The following is a 17,823-nucleotide window of genomic DNA, read 5'->3' on the forward strand; positions in this document are numbered from 1 at the left end:
TCTACAGATATTAAAGTATAAGGCATTCCCTATCTGCAGGCTCATGATCTAACCGACATCATACAAAAGGAGGAAAGAATAGGGAGAGAAGATGAAGTGGGCATCCAAGTACAGTTGTTCCTCCACATTTGCAGGTTTAATTATTCATGGATTTAATCTATATAAAGAAAAATGTAATGTTCGTTTGTGGGATTAACATAACTCAAAAACCACTGGACAAATTGACACTACATTTGGACACCATACACCTATCAAGCCAACGAGTGACTATCATTCAAAAAAATTGATTTTGTCATTTGGGAGTTGTAGTTGCTGGGGACTATAGTTAACCTACAATCAAAGAGCATTCTGAACTCCACCAAGGATGGAATTGAACCAAACATGGCACACAAAACTCCCATGATCAACAAAAATACTAGAACGGTTTGGTGGGCATTGACCTTGAGTGTGGGAGTTGTAGTTCACCTCCATCCAGAGAGCACTGTGGACTCAAACAATGATGGAATATTCCATATGCCCAAATATGCACACAAATGGAGTTTGAGGAAAATAGACGTTGACATTTGGGATTTGTAGTTACTGGGATTTATAGTTCACCTACAACCAAAGAGCATTCTTAACCCCACGAACGACAGAATTGGGGCAGACTTCCCACACAGAACCCCCATGACCAACAGAAAATACTTAAGGCCATCCAGTCCAACTCCCTCCACCAGGGAAACAAAATGCCCTCCTGACAAAGAGTCATCCAGCCATAGATATAGAGAGATAGATATGATTCACACATACACACAGATATAGTATCCTAGATTTGAAAAGGGACCTCTAAAGAAGAACAATGATATGTTGTGTGTTCCAGAGTAGGCAAACCAGGCAATGTCTACATCAATACTGACAAAGAAACAGCAAGAAATACTGCTTACCCACAAGCAGAAAGAAATTACATATATTAGAAACCCACACTTTCACATTACTTTATTTTCCCGACTGGGCCACAGCAATGCATGGCAGGGGACGGCTAGTAATTAATATTTTAGCTCTAAGTCCTCCACCAGACGTTGACCATAGGTTTGCATTGGAGGACCTAGAGTAGTGGTTCTCAGCTTGTGGGTCCCCAGGTGTTTTGGCCTACAACTCCCAGAAATCTCAGCCAGTTTCCCAGCTGTTAGGATTTCTGAGAGTTGAAGGCCAAAACATATGGGGACCCACAGGTTGAGCACCACTGACCTAGAGATTCTTGGAGAGAACACTTTTTTAGGCATTTGTAGGTCCTCCAGTACAATTCTGAGATCAGCCTCCAGTGGACATTGATCATAAAATCACATTGGAGGACCTGTACATTCTTAAAGAGATATTATCTCAAATTAAAAATTGATTTTTTTGTTTGTCATTTCCTCCCTTTCATAGGAGTCTTGTGTCTCCAATCTTGGTGAATGTGGATGGCCTACTATTGCTGATTTTCCACTGATCACTAGATTTGGTTTACTGTGTTTCTTTTGTCATGATTTTTTCCATGGGAAACAGAGGTGCAGCTTTCCAGTGACCCAAGACTAGTGGCAAAGGCCAGAATATTTTGTTCTTCAGTGATTTATGTGAATAAAAGCTTTTTTAGGCTCAAAATTGAGGGAAGTCATAACTCCACTCTATTCTAGTCAGACCTCATTTGGAATATTCCCATGTATAACTGTGTGTGATTTAGACTACTTAGTCCAAAAAGGAAAATTAAGCCAGTGCTGGAGTCTATGAAAAAGGTATTAGATCAGTGTTTCTCAACCTGGGGGTCGGGACCCCTGTGGGGGTCGCGAGGGGGTGTCAGAGGGGTCGCCAAAGACCATCAGAAAACATAGTATTTTTTGTTGGTCATGGGGGTTCTGTGTTGAAAGTTTGGTCCAATTCTATCATTGGTGGGGTTCAGAATGCTATTTCATTGTGGGTGAACTATAAATCCCAACAACTACAACTCCCAAATGTCAAGATCTATTTTCTCCAAACTCTACCAGTGTTCACATTTGGGCATATTGAGTATTTGTGCCAAGTTTGATCCAGATCCATCATTGCTTGAGTCCACAGTGTTCTCTGGATGTAGGTGAACTACAACTCCAAAAACTCAAGGTCAATGTCCACCAGACCTTCCCAGTATTTTCTCTTGGTCATGGGAATTCTGTGTGCCATGTTTGATTCAATTCTATCATTCATGGAGTTCAGAAGGCTCTTTGATTTTAGGTGAACTAAAATCCCAGCAACTCCAGCATTACCAAATGACAAAATCAATTCTCCCTCCAACCCCACCAGTATTCAAATTTGGGGTGTATCGGGTATTTGTGCCAAATTTGGTCCAGTGACTTAAAATGCAACCTGCATATCAGATATTTACATAACGATTCATAACAGTAGCAAAATTACAGTTATGAAGTAGCGACGAAAATAACGTTATGGTTGGGGGTCACCACAACGTGAGGACCTGTACTAAGGGGTCGTGGCATCAGGAAGGTTGAGAACCACTGTATTAGATGGTCATTGATTTTCTTTAGTCCTGCCAAGGGGTCTTGCAGCATCTTTGCAGTCTTGTCATACTGATACTCCAGACTAAGATTTGATTTCTGTAGTCCTGTGGGCTTCTCTGTGCAACCCATTAAATATGGTTGCTATTACATTTTCTAGCTTTTGGACTTTTTCCACCTTCTCTCCTGTGTTTGTGAGAAATATATGTAAGTGAATGCTGGGAAATATGTTTAAGGGAATGAGACAATTACACCACTTACCATGGGAATGCCTACACCAAGTGGCAGTGATTCTCTGGTGTATAAGAGAGATTTCAAGCAAAAAAGAAAAGAAAAAAAGAACATAGGGACGCTGACCTTTCAAGTCAAAATGTGTATGGGTATTAGTTGTTCCCATGCGGTGCTGTCCTTAGGCGATCCCTCGTTGGACGAGTAGGATACTCTTCCAGGGTCAGTATTCTTGTGGGTCCGTAGATGACCGTGGAGCCCTATTCTTGATCTGCATCTTCTCCCACAGTGAAGGCATTGGTTTCCAGGTGGAAGGCGGTCTCTGTCGGGGTTGGCTTGACGAGCCTTCCTCTTGGCATGTTTCTCTCTTTTGCCCTCCATTCATGCCCCTTCAAATTCTGCAGCACTGCTGGTCACAGCTGACCTCCATCTGGAGCACTCAAGGGCCAGGGCTTCCCAGTTCTCAGTGTCTATGCCAGAGATTTTAAAGTTGGGTTTGAACCCATCTTTAAATCTTTTTTCCTGCCTGCCAACATTCCGTTTTCCGTTCTTCAGTTCGGAGTAGAGCAACTGCTTTGGGAGACGGTGGTTGGGCATTCGGACAATGTGGCCAGTCCAGCGGAGTTGATGGCAGAGGACCATCGCTTCAATACTGGTGGTCTTTGCTTCTTCCAACACGCTGACATTTGTCCGCTTGTCTTCCCAAGAGATTTGCAGGATTTTCCGGAGGCAGCGCTGATGGAATCGTTCCAGGAGTTGCATGTGACGTCTGTAGACAGTCAACGTTTCGCAGGCATATAGCAGGGTTGGGAGGACAATAGCTTTATAGACAAGCACCTTGGTATCCCTACGGATGTCCCGGTCCTCAAACACTTTCTGCTTCATTTGGAAAAATGCTGCACTCACAGAGCTCAAGCAGTGTTGTATTTCAGTGTCGATGTTGACTTTGGTGGAGAGGTGGCTGCCAAGGTAGTGGAAATGGTCAACATTTTCTAACGTTACACCATTAAGCTGTATCTCTGGCATTGGAGAGGGGTTGGCTGGTGACTGCTGGAACAGCACTTTGGTTTTCTCGATGTTCAATGAGAGGCAATCTTCTTGTATGCTTTTGCAAAGGTGTTAAGGGTAGCTTGTAGGTCTTCTTCTGAATGTGCACAGACTATGTTATCATCGGCATATTGGAGTTCTTGGTTTGGCTTTCAATCTGCTGAGGTTAAATAGCTTACCATCTGTTCGATAGGTAATTTCCACTCTGGTGGGAAGCTTTCCACCAACAAGATGAAGTATCATAGCGATGAAGATGGAAAATAAGGTTGAGACATCTCTGTTTGACACCCAATTCCACCTTAAATGACCCAAATAATGAAATCCACAAAGGTGAAATCAGCAAATGCAACAACCCGACAATCTTTAAAGCATTGTCTTTTTCCAATAAGTCTACTTACTGACCTCTCTTTTTCTCCCCTTCCAGATTTATTCTTATACCCAGTAGTCAAGAAAAAGCACAATGGAGTTCTATGAGTCTACCTATTTTATCGTCCTGGTCCCATCCGTCGTGATTGCCGTGATCTTCCTCTTTTTCTGGCTGTTCATGAAAGAAACACTGTACGACGAAGCCCTCGCGAAACAGAAGAGGGACCAAAAGTTTCCGCCAGCCAAGATAGACAAAAAGAAAGCAGAAAAGAAGAAGAGCAAGAAGAAGGAGGCCCAAAACGGGACCCTTCACGAATCCGACTCGGAAAGCACCCCCCGGGACTTCAGACTGTCGGACGCTTTGGGGGCCGAGGACGAGCACCTGCTTCCTTCCCAGGTGGGGGTGACAGAGGCCCCCGCCGGCCTCCGAGAGCGCAAGAAGAAGGAGAAAAAACACAAAGCGAGCCCAGAGGAGCACGCCTCGAAAGAAGCGGATGGGGCCAAACCCACTGGGAAGAAAGCCGAACCGTTGCCTGTTACCAAACAGCCTACCCCACCTTCAGAGCCAGTTGTGTCTAAGAAGAAGGCTGGGCAAAAGAAGCAGAAAAACGGAATAGGTACCCATGTTACTATATTGATTTTGGAGGGGAGAGGAGGGGAGGGAGGAGACATGGGTACTTCACCACTTTGAGTCTCCTTAATTAATTAATTAACGATATTTCTACCCCACCTTTCTTGAATCCGAAGTTGACTCAAGGCAGCTTTGCAACATTGGTATTCAATACCTTTAAAACAATGTAAAAATTACAATAAAAATTTAAAACAGAATTATAAAATACTAGCACTCCCCTGCCACGCATTGCTGTGGCCCTCATGGGGGTTCTGTGTGGGAGGTTTGGCCCAATTCTATCATTGGTGGGGTTCAGAATGCTTTGTGATTTTGGTGAACTGTAAATCCCAGCAACTACAACTCCCAAATGTCAAGATTCTATTTTCCCCAAACTCCACCAGTGTTCACATTTGGGCATATTGAGTATTCATGTAGAGTTGGGTCCAGATCCATCATTGTTTGAGTCCACAGTGATTTCTGGATGTAGGTGAACTACAACTCCAAAACAAAAGGACACTGCCTACCAAACCTTTCCAGTATTTTCTGTTGGTCATGGGAGAACTGTGTGCCAAGTTTGGTTCAATTCCAAGGTTGGTGGGGTTCAGAATGCTCTTTGATTGTAGGTGAACTATAAATCCCAGCAACTACAACGCCCAAATTACAAAATCAATTTTTTTGAGTGAAGGACATACATTGGGTTGTTAGGTGTCTTGTGTCCAAATTTGGTGTCAATTCATCCAGGGGTTTTTGAGTTCTGTTAATCTCACAATGGCATCCTTGAAGTGACTGGACTGACCTTGAGGGAGCTGGGGGTGGTGACGGCCGACAGGGAGCTCTGGCGTGGGCTGGTCCATGAGATCACGAAGAGTCGGAGACGACTGAACGAATGAACAACAACAAATCTCACAAACGAACATTACATTTTTCTTTATATAGATATACATTAAAACCTTTTAATACATATAATATCACTATCTTCACTATTAGCCTCGTTGTCCAAAAACATCATCTAAGCCATTCCAGTATTCGATTTCACATAGTTCCGTGTTTATCTATAGCACTAGGTTCCCAAAGGCTTGTTCAAAAAGCCATGTTTTCATTTTTCTGCGGAAGGTCAGGAGGGAAGGGGCTGATCTAATATCCCTAAGGAGGGGGTTCCACAGCAGAGGGGCCACCACTGAGAAGGCCCTGTCTCTTTTCTATGCCAGTCGCAACTGTGAAGAAGTCGGGACCGAGAGCAGGGCCTCCTATGACTGTATTTCTTATCATTAGATATTATGATTAGAGCTGATAGGAGTTGTGCTGCCATAGCATCTGGAAGGCTTCAGTGTGTTCAGTTTAGTCAGGAGAGTGGAGTTTAGATTTAGATACAAAGCCTGTAGATATGATGTCTGACTTTAAAATGTCCTTTAACACTTTAATCATAGAATCAAAGAGTTGGAAGAGACCTCATGGGCCATCCAGTCCAACCCCCTGCCAAGAAGCAGGAAAATTGCATTCAAATCACGCCTGACAGATGGCCATCCAGCCTCTGTTTAAAAGCTTCCAAAGAAGGAGCCTCCACCACACTCCGGGGCAGAGAGTTCCACTGCTGAATGGCTCTCACACTCAGGAAGTTCTTCCTCATGTTCAGATGGAATATCCTCTCTTGTAGTTTGAAGCCATTGTTCTGCGTCCTAGTCTCCAAGGAAGCAGAAAACAAGCTTGCTCCCTCCTCCCTGTGGCTTCCTCTCACATATTTATACATGGCTATCATGTCTCCTCTCAGCCTTCTCTTCTTCAGGCTAAACATGCCCAGCTATTTAAACCGCTCCTCATAGGGCTTGTTCTCCAGACCCATGATAATTTTAGTCGCCCTCCTCTGGACACATTCCAGCTTGTCAATATCTCTCTTCAATTGCGGTGCCCAGAATTGGACACAATATTCAAGGTGTGGTCTGGCCAAGGCAGAGTAGAGAGGTAGCATTACTTCCTTAGATCTAGACACTATGCTCCTATTGATGCAGGCCAAAATCCCATTGGCTTTTTTTGCTGCCACATCACATTGTTGGCTCATGTTTAACTTGTTGTCCACGAGGCCTCCCAAGATCTTTTTCACATGTACTGTTCTCGAGCCAGGCATAGTTCCCCATTCTGTCTCTGCATTTCATTTTTTCCCTTTACCCAGCTTCAGAGCCACAGATGTTGTTGAGTTGCCATTTTCATTATCCCCAGTCCACGTGGAGGGTCATCAAAAGTGATGGGAGTTGTCATTCAATAACATCTGGGAATACAAATAGGATGAAAACGAAAGAGCACCAACCACTATGTTTTTGGGTTGCTGTGAGTTTTTCGGGATGTATAATAATAATAATAATCATCATCATCATCTTTATTTGTATCCCGCCACCATCTTCCTCGATGGGGACTCGGTGCGGCTTACATGAGGCCAAGCCCAAACACAAATTACAGCAGCATAAAACTGAAAACGCAACCCGTAGCATTCTCTCCTGATGTTTTGCCCACATCCTCAGAAGTTTTGAGGTCTGTTGGAAACTAGGCAAGTAAGGTATAAATATAAATAATGTCTAGGGTGGAAGAAAAAACTCTTGTCTATTTGAGGCAAAAGTGAATGTTGCAATTGGCCACCTTGATTAACATTGAATAGCCTTTCAGCTCAAGGCTTGGCTGCTTCCTGCCTGGGGGAATACTTTGTTGGGAGGTGATTAACTGGTCCTGATTGCTTCTTGTCTGGAATTCCCCTGTTTTTTAGTGTTGTTCTCTCTTTCCTGGCCTGTTAGTGGAGGAGGAAACCATGAAGATGAACAAAATCTGGCTACCAGTATTAAAAAACTTATCTCACGTCCCTGCATGAGAAGCTGAAACTGATAGACGGGAGCTCACCCTGCTCCCTGGATTCAAACCGCTGACCTTTCAGTCAGCAGCTCAGCCAGCAGAAGGGTTTAACCCACTGCACTATTGTGGGTTCCACCAACCACTATGTTAAAAAATATAGATGGCATTTGTATCCACGGGTTCTCTATCCACAGATTCAATGGCTCTTTGAAGGCAACCATAAGGCTGATGTAGCCCTTGATGGAAAGGAGTTTAACAGCCCTGCCGTAACCCCAATGAATTTGGGGTGTTGGCTCTACACCCCAGTTAATTCATGGCAACAGTTGGCCCTGTTTTTCTTCCTTACAGAAAAGTTTCTACTTTTACAAGGAGATTCCATTTGAACATGAGGAAGAACTTCCTGACTGTGAGAGCTGTTCAGCAGTGGAACTCTCTGTCCCGGAGTGTGACGGAGGCTCCTTCTTTGGAATCTTTGAAACAGAGGCTGGATGGCCATCTGTCAGGGGTGATTTGAATGCAATATTCCTGCTTCTTGGCAGAATGGGGTTGGACTGGATTATGGCCCATGAGGTCTCTTCCAACTCTTTGCTTCTATGATTCTATGGAAGAAAGACCCAACCAATCTGGTTAAAAGAGCAATGGGAAAAGAAGATCAAGATAGGGACAGATTTTGGGACATGTTATAACTCTTTACAAGACTTGCCTCCTTTACAAGACTGCTTCCTCTCCCCACTGGAATCGTCTCCCTGAGTAAAACGTTTCAGTGCTTTTCCCAGTTGGAGGACTAATCCAAATACAGAAATCATCTCCAATGCTTCAGCGACTCTCCAGAGAAAATACTCGCTAATACTTGCTGCCTCCCCACGGTCCAAATGAAGATAATCGTTGCTGTGTTTAGCCAAAAGCTACTCTAATTTGACAGATGGTATACCATAAATAATCCATAGTAAGGTAAAATAAGAGGCAGTAAATTATTTAGTCACTTTTTAAAAGAGTGTCCACAGAAATGGCAGCGCTTTAAAATTAATGATTCAACACTCAACGTGACTAGTAAGCTTTTGCTTTCCAGGTGGAAATATTAGTGAATACTGTCATATAGCTGGCTGGACAATGATTATTTTCTAAGCAGTGGAACTCTCTGCTCCAGAGTGTAGTGGAGGCTCCTTCTTTGGAAGCTTTTAAACACAGCCTGGATGGCCATCTGTCAGGGGTGCTTTGAATGCAATATTCCTGCTTCTTAGAATCATAGAGTTGGAAGAGACCTCATGGGCCATCCAGTCCAACCCCCTGCCAAGAAGCAGGAACATTGCATTCAAAGCACCCCTGACAGATGGCCATCCAGCCTCTGTTTAAAAGATTCCAAAGAAGGAGTCTCCATCACATTCCGTGGCAGAGAGTTCCACTGCTGAACAGCTCTCACAGTCAGGAAGTTCTTCCTCATGTTTAGATGGAATCTCCTTTCTTGTAGTTCTTCCTGAACATTAGGAAGAACTGGGTTGTTGTGGGTTTTTTGGGCTATATGACCATATTCTAGAGGCATTCTCTCTTGATGTTTTGCCTGCATCTATGGCAAGCCTCTTCAGAGGCGAGGTCTTACATCCTCTGAGGATGCTTGCCATAGATGCAGGCGAAACGTCAGGAGAGAATGCCTCTAGAACATGGCCATATAGCCCCAAAAAAACCTACAACACAACCTGGCTGCTGTTCGTTGGACTAGTTGTATCTTCTGGACCGTCTTCAAAGGCAATCCCACGAGAGAGCGTTGCAGTAGTCTATGCGGGATGTAACCAGAGCCAAAATTGGGCAGCTTGGGAGTGACTCTGGACTCATCGCTGAGCCTGGATCCCCAGGTTTCGGCGGTGGTCAGGGGAGCTTTTGCACAATTAAAACTTGTGCGCCAATTGCGCCCGTACCTTGGGAAATCTGACTTGGCCATGGTGGTCCACGCTCTGGTTACATCCCGTCTAGACTACTGCAACACTCTCTATGTGGGGTTGCCCTTGAAGACTGCTTGGAAGCTTCAGATGGTCCAGTGCTTGGCAGCCAGTTTGCTAACAGGAGCGGCACTCAGGGAGCATACCACTCCTCTGTTGCGCCAGCTCGACTGGCTGCCAATCTGCTACCGAGCACAATTCAAAGTGCTGGCGTTAGCCTATAAAGCCCTAAACGGTTCCAGCCCTACTTACCTCTCCGAACGCATCTCCAACTATGAACCGACTAGGACATTAAGATCGTCTCTGGAGGCCCTGCTCTCGATCCTGCCTGCATCACAGGCGCGCCTGGCAGGGACGAGGGACAGGGCCTTCTCGGTGGTGGCCCCTCGACTGTGGAATGCCCTACCTGTAGACATCAGACAAGCCCTTTCACTGTTGGCGTTCCGGAGGAAGGTGAAGACCTGGCTCTTCGAACAAGCGTTTGGCTAAACAGTGCAATTGATTATAGGAATATGGTGCAATCGAACATAGGAACATGGAACAAGGATTATGAGAATGGTTTCTGATTTGGTGTTGAGGTGTTATGATAATGATTGCTTATTGATATTGATTGTTATGTAAAATGTGTTTTAATTGCTTATGATACTGTCTTGTGATAATTTGTACTATGTAAACCGCTTTGAGTCGTCTAAGGGCTGAGAAAAGCGGTATAGAAATAAAGTAAGTCAGTAAATAAATAAATAATAAAATTGTGCAAAAATATCTTACAACCAAATCCTCTCCCTTTATTGGGAAGGTCCAAATCAAATATTGAAACGCTACCTAAGGCACGTACCAATTTCTAATTCATTCAGGCATTAGGAATAGTTGCTTGAGGATATTGTGGCAGCGTTTCTTCTATGATACTTTAAAAACTATACTTGCCTAGAGAAACAAAGTTTGGGTTGTTGTAGGTTTTCTGGGCTATATGGCCATGTTCTAGAGGCATTTTCTCCTGACGTTTTGCCTGCATCTATGGCAAGCATCCTCAAAGGTAGTGAGGTCTCACTACCTCTGAGGATGCTTGCCATAGATGCAGGCGAAACGTCAGGAGAAAATTCCTCTACAACATGGCCATATAGCCCGGAAAACCTACAACAACCCAGTGATTTCAGCCATGAAAGCCTTCGACAATACATGAAACAAAGTTTGCTTCTCAAAAGGAAGTATAAAGGCAGTGGCAGTGAGTCAGCTCCTGTCCTCTTCCATGGAAGACCTTTCCTGTCCAGCGAAAATAGCCGTGACCCTCTCGATCAGAGTCTTAGCAGCTGCGTGTACTCAGCACAAGACCAGTGAGGCAATGCTTTATTAAAAGAAGTTGCTTCAAAAGAGGATGTGGCATCAGGATTAATCTTAGACCTTGTGTCTTCCACGAGGAAAAAGCCTTTGAGTCCTCTGCTGTGTCATATACAGCTTTGCCAAGGCAGCGGGAGTTTCACCTGGGACCTCCGTGGGGTTGATCCACCACCATCATGCTTTTGCACCTGCTGGTTTTGTTAGACCAAAGTATTGCCTCAATTTGTGGAGCGCAACTTCGAATATGGAGACCACGTAAGCTTTCAGTCCACAAAGGACTTGTCCCCAGATCCAGATGTTTTGGTTGGAGAGTGTGAATGAAACAAGAGTAGTTGTGCTATGAGTAACTCCCCATACTGTTTTTGCTTGAGTTCTTCTTCGACTATTTTGTCCTAAGCCTTTCAGCCAGGTGCTTGCATTAAATTATAGCTGTGCTTAGTACCGTTTTGGGTATCAGAACAAAGCCTGTCATTAGAAGGAGAAGTGTTTGCATGGAGTTTTTAACCTGCACAGACTGCAAGTGGGGGTTCTTTGTATCTTCACGATGTAAACAAAGACCCACAGCAACCATCTTGTGCGTTTCCTATTGATCATGGGTCTCCCCCCTTGGTTTGTGGGAGACACTGAGTAGCTTTTTAGATTTTCCCTAGAAGCAAAAGACATTGAATTTCATTATTCTGTGTGTAAATCAATAGTGCATTTATTTGCTTAAGTCAGTGTTCCTCAACCTTCCAAATGCTACGACCCCTTAATGCAGTTCTCATGTTGTGGTGACCCCCACATAAAACCATAACATTATTTTCGTTGCTACGTCATGACTGTAATTTTGCTCCTGTTGTGAACTGTAATGTAAATATCTGATATGCAGAATTTATTTTCATTCACTGGACGAAACTTGGCACAAATACCTGATATGCCCAAATCTGAATATTTGGAGGGGGGGGGGGGATTTTGTCATTTGGGAGTTGTAGTTGTGATTTATAGTTAACCTACAATCAAAAAGCACTCTGAACTCCACCAACGATGAAATTGAACCAAACTTGGCACACAGAACTCCCATGACAAACAGAAAATACTGGAAGGGTTTGGTGGGCATTGACCTTGAGTTTGGGAGTTGTAGTTCACCTAATCCAGAGAGCACTGTGGACTCAAACAATAATGGATCTGGACCAAACTTGGCACGAATACTCAATATGCCCAAAAGATTGGGAAAAATATACCTTGACACTTGGCAGTTGTGGTTGTTGGGATTTATAGTTCACCTACATTCAAAGAATATTCTGAACCCCAGACTTCCCACACAAAACCCCCACAACCAACAGAAAATACTGTGTTTTCTGGTGGTCTTTGGCGACCCCTCTGATACCCCATCGCGACCCTCCCAGGGGTCCTGACCCCCAGGTTGAGAAATGCTGGGTTAAGTGTTTTGGTAGGGTGATAAGCAAGTACTACATTAGATTGCTGTGAGTTTTCCAGGTTGTATGGCCATGTTCCAGAAGCATTCCCTCCTGACGTTTCGCCCACATCTATGGCAGGCATCCTCAGAGGGAGTGAGATCTGTTGGAAACTAGGCAAGTGAGGTTTACAGTATATATCTGTGGAATAATGTCCAGAGTGGGAGAAAGAACTCCTGCCTGCTTGAGGCAAGGGTGAGTGTTGTAATTGACCATCTTTATTAGCATTTGATAGCCTTGTAACTTCAAATCATGGCTGGTTGTTGCTTGGGGGAATCCTTTGTTGGGAGGTGTTAACTGTCCCTGCTTGGTTATCATCTGGAATTCCCCTGCTTTTTGAGCGTTGCTCTTTATTTATTGTTATGATATTAGAGTTTTAAAATAGTGGTAGCCAGATTTTGTTTATTTTCGTGGTTTCCTCCTTTCTGTTGAAATTGTCCACATGCTTGTGGATTTCAATGGCTTCTCTGACATGGTAATTGTTAGAGTGTTAGTACTACATTCCTTTGTGAATTTATGTTTGTTAGCTTCACTGCACTTGATTGCAGATCCGTTATCTTAGAATCACAATTTTAATGGTGCTGATGTATCTTATATAATTTGATAGCTTCTCTGGGTCTTGTTTGAGGAAGTGCAGGATATTTCGATAAGCAAAGGGAATCATTCAGATACTGTAGAGTTGATATTACATCTTCTGTTAATTTTGGGCATTGAAATTTGAATCTGGTTTTATCAACACAGCTTCAGCCTGGGTTCTCTTTCTTTGTCACAAAGTTAAGATCCAGAGTTTCAGAACCCTGTCTTAACTGCATGAGCCTTGATAATAAGTAAAGCAAAAATGTTGGGTTTGGGAAAATTTTTAAAATTTGATAATAAGCCTGTAGTACGTGAAAATACGACAAGAATTTCTCTTACTGGAAGTTTCTCGCCCAAATGTCTTTTCTTGAGCTTGGTGGTCCTAAAAAGGCCATGAATGTCCATCTTCCTCACTCTAGTCAAGAATGGGATGTAATATCAGGGTGTTGACTTGAATGTGAGCCAATAATAATAATAATAATAATAATAATAATAATAATAATAATAATAAATCATTATCTGCAAAAGGCCACCTTACTTGGATCTGCGCGCATCGTTCGAAAATACACCACACAGTCCTAGATGCTTGGGAAGTGTTCGACTTGTGATTTTGTGATACGAAATCCAGCATATAGATCTCATTTGCTGTTACATACTGTGCTTTTGTGCCAGTAATAATAATGGAATTGAAATTGAAAATTGAAAAGTCGACAACAGATCCCAAACCAGAATTGTTGGCGACAGATTCCAAATGTAGACTCCGCAAAGAAGCAGATGAAACAATAGATCACATCCTCAGCTGCTGCAAGAAGATTGCGCAGACAGACTACAAGCAGAGGCATAACACCATTGCTCAGTTGATTCATTGGAACTTGTGCCACAGAGACCATCTGCCTGCGACAAAGAACTGGTGGAATCACAAGCCAGAAAAAGTTACAGAGAACGAACACTCCAAGCTCCTCTGGGACTTCCGGATTCAGACAGAGTTTTGGAGCATAATACTCCTGACCTCACAATTGTGTTAAAAAACAAAGTATGGATCGTTGATGTCGCAATCCCAGGTGACAGAAGGATTGCATAGAAACAACAGGAAAAGCTGACACAATATGAGGATTTAAAGAATGAACTGCAAAGACTCTGGCACAAGCCAGTCAAGGTGGTCCCAGTGGTGATGGGCGCACTGGGTGCAGTGCCTAAAGACCTTGGCCTGCACTTAAACACAATCAGTGCTGACAAAATTACCATCTGCCAGCTGCAGAACGCCACCTTACTGGGATCTGCACGCATTATTCGCCAATACCTCACACAGTCCTAGACACTTGGGAAGTGTCCGACATGTGATCCAACTCAACAGCCAGCAGAGTGTCTGTTGTGGACTCATCTTGTTGTGTTTCAAATAATGATGATGATGATGATGATGACGACGACTCTGGCACAAGCCATTCAAGATGGTCCCAGTGGTGATCAGCACACTGGGTGCAGTGCATAAAGACCTTGGCCTGCACTTAAACACAATCAGTGCTGACAAAATTACCATCTGTCAGCTGCAAAAGGCCACCCTACTGGGATTTGCACTCATTATTTGCCGATACATCACACAGTCCTAGACACTTGGGAAGTGTCTGACGTGTGATCCAATACAACAGCCAACAGAGTGACCTTGTTTGCTGTGTACTAATCCTTTTGTATTTCAAATAATAGTAGTAATTATTATTATTATTATTATTATTATTATTATTATTATTTATTTCTATGCCGCCTTATATCCCAAAAGGAATGAAGTTATGAATCCTAATGTGTCTCATCTTGCCTTTTTATAGATGACCAGGATTCCAAGAGTGATTCATTTGTATCCCCGTCCAAAAAGCAAGATCCTCTCCTGTTGCATCATGAGATCAAACAAGAAAGCGGATCAGGAAAGAAGAAAGTTTCAGCAAAGAAGCAAAAGACAGATAACGGTAATGGGGTTTTTCTTTTTAGTAGGTCTCATCGTAAATAGCCATTGTTGAATGAAAGTGGCATAGCTGAACCTGAGCTCTAGATTGTCCAAAATCTGGGTGGAAGGATGGCTTGTCCTTGGAATCAGTCAAATTTAGTTTGAATGTTTGGGAAGAGAGAACTAGCAGCTATGAGCCAACCTATGCTTGTATTGGGAGCAGGCTTATAATCAATCCTCATTACTAATAAAGCCGTCTTACAAGCAGATAACTTCATTATGGTTCCATAGTCTGAAGTCCGCTTTATGTGGACTCTAGTCCACAAAGGATTGGATATATTAGTTACAAACACTTAATTGTCAATGTTCAAGGTGCACACATTGAGCTGAACTAACTCTACGCTGTATCTTAGAAATGAAAAAGTTCAGAAACCTGTGGGCAAAGATTTCTCCTTTCCATAGCACTTCATTTCTGACTTGTAATGTTGCTCTCCTGGAGATAAAGCATACGAGGCTAATGATTTAACAGTCCTGAGACATTCTCTTCAGAGTAAAATCAAAACCAAGATGATAATGGAGACATGAGAAAAGTCTAAACTGCAAATGCCTGTAAGAGTTTAATCTCTTATTTATTTATTATTATTTATTTACAGCTTTTATATTCCGCCCTTCTCACCCCGCAGGGGACTCAGGGCAGATTACAGTGTTAACATACATGGCAAACATTCAATGCCAATTTTTGACATACAAACATATACAGACATACACAGAGGCTATTCAACTTTTTCTGGCCGCCAAGGGAGCTGTCGCTTTCATCGTCCATCTGCGACACCGATGAAGTACTTCCGCATTCCCCGCATGCTTCCCCGCTGGAATTCTTTGCTGGAGTCTTCTTTATGGCCTCATAAATCAGTTAATTTAGCCTCCCCACACTTTAAGGTGGTACCTAATTTTCCTACTTGACAGATGCAACTGTCTTTTGGGTTGCAAAGGTCGACAACAGGCTACACACAATTGGTTGGAAACCCACTCCAACCCGGGCTGGCTTCGAACTCATGACCTTTTGGTCAGAGTGATCTTAATGCAGCTGACACTCAGCCAGCTGCGCCACAATCCCGGTGCCACAATCTCACAATCTCCCTAGCAATGGGCCCTTGTTCACCTTGAGAAGAATCCTGCCTTACGTTTATAGCTGATATGTTTCTTTTATCTTACCTGATTTTTAAAAATGTTATATTCCAAACAGCCTCCACCTCCATCGTGTGAAAGTATGTACTGTATTTATAACTAGCTTGGGGACCCGGCGCTGCCCGGGTAATTTGAGAAAGGCATTGTGTGCCAAGGTTGGTCTTTATCAGTTATTTATGTGGCTCGCAGTACACTCAGGAAGTTAGCGAAGGTACTGAGAGTCCCATCCTCCATGGTTCATCCACCTCCAAATAGCACCAGGATGTAGAGTGGGTTATGGGGGTTCTGTGTGCCAAGTCTGGTCTTGATCGGTCATTGGATGAGGGTCGCAGCGGTCTCAGGAAGTGAGTGGAGGCACTTCAAGTTCCATCATCCATGGTCTGCCCCCCTCCAAACTGCAGTAGGATGTAGAGTGGGTCAGAGGGGCTCTGTGTCCCAAGTTTGGTCTTTATCGGTCTTTGTTGGGGGCCACAGTGGGAACTGAAGTGTTTGAAACTACTACAAATCCCATCAACCTTTGTCCATCTTCCCCCAAACCTCACCAGGATGTAAAGGGGGTCATGGGGGTTATGTGTGCCAAGTTTGATCCAGGTCCATCACCCAATCTGGTCACAATTTATTTATTTATTTATTTGGTAGTTTGGTAGTTTTGGTAGTCCCTTCTCACCTCCATTTGAGGGACTCAGGCCAGTTTCCAACATCAGTATTACAGACCGTCATTAAAACATCATATTTCTAAATCACACTAAAACATTGAAACAATTAAAATGGCAAAAATACAATCATATGATTACAGTGGTCAGTCGTCATCAAAGTCCTTATTCGTCGTCATCCATCCACATCACAGGATCATGGCTCATTCGTTGAATGCCAATCCCCAAAGCCAGGTTTTCACCTGTTTCCTGAATGTTAAGATCAAAGGGGCAGTTCTGATCTCCAGTGGAAGGGAGTTCGAGTTGAGGGGCCACCACCGAGAAGACCCTCTCTCTCGTCCCCACCAGCCGCGCCTGTGAGGCCGGTGGGATCGAGAGCAGGGCCCCTCCAGACAATCTTAGTAATCTTGATGGTTCATAGGGGAGGATACGTTCGGACAGGTAAATTGGGTCGGAGTGGTTTAGGGCTTTATAGGTTAAGACCAGCACTTTGAATTGTGCTCGGAAGCTGACTGGCAGCCAGTGGAGCTGATGCAACAGAGGAGTAGTATGCTCCCTGTACCCCGCTCCCGTTAGTAACCTGGCTGCCGCACGTTGGACTAATTGAAGCTTATGGGTAGTCTTCAGAGGCAACCCCACGTAGAGAGCGTTGCAGTAATCTAAACGGGATGTAACCAAAGCGTGGACCACCGTGGCCAAGTCAGACTTCCCAAGGTATGGGCGTGAAAGTGGCAACCAATCAGAAAGCTGCCACATACACCGTCCACCCTCCATATACAAACACTGACTTTTATTATATACATAGATATATAGTCTAGTTCCTTATTCACGTGATACGTCCCGAAGTATGGTGTGAAACCTTGCCCACAATTCATATTTGGACCATATTTTTGTTAGGACAACTCGCGATTCAAGTAACATTCCAGCTTCCAACCTTTCAGATTTTTCAGAACTCTGTCTTGAATAATTCAGAAGATTATATAACCATTTCTGACCTAAAGTTGGCTTCATCTGGATGTTGGAATTGCTTTTGTTGTAACCTACAAGGTTACATTTGCTTTTTACCCATAATAAACGTCTTAGAAATGGGAGTGTTCACCTGCTTTACAGCTTGTCTTAATGCTTAGAGTGCAGAAGAAGAAAATTCTAGTTCTTCTGTT

The 17,823-nt window shown here is 43.6% G+C and overlaps 1 protein-coding gene across 7 annotated transcripts in view; it reads left to right on the forward strand.

Moving 5' to 3' along the window:
* The window catches only part of KTN1 (kinectin 1), a 215,428-nt gene that overhangs the window by 83,852 nt on the left and 113,753 nt on the right, over nt 1–17,823 (forward strand). For all 7 annotated transcript variants that reach the window (XM_067463085.1, XM_067463084.1, XM_067463087.1 and 4 more), the window contains exons 2-3: nt 4,201–4,759; nt 14,707–14,844. In XM_067463085.1, the coding sequence (XP_067319186.1) occupies nt 4,237–4,759; nt 14,707–14,844 (661 nt within the window). In that variant the 5' untranslated portion in view covers nt 4,201–4,236. The remainder of the gene's footprint in view (nt 1–4,200; nt 4,760–14,706; nt 14,845–17,823) is intronic.

This window comes from Anolis sagrei, chromosome 1, assembly GCF_037176765.1.
Source record: "Anolis sagrei isolate rAnoSag1 chromosome 1, rAnoSag1.mat, whole genome shotgun sequence".
In the NCBI taxonomy this organism is placed as follows: Eukaryota; Metazoa; Chordata; class Lepidosauria; order Squamata; family Dactyloidae; genus Anolis; species Anolis sagrei.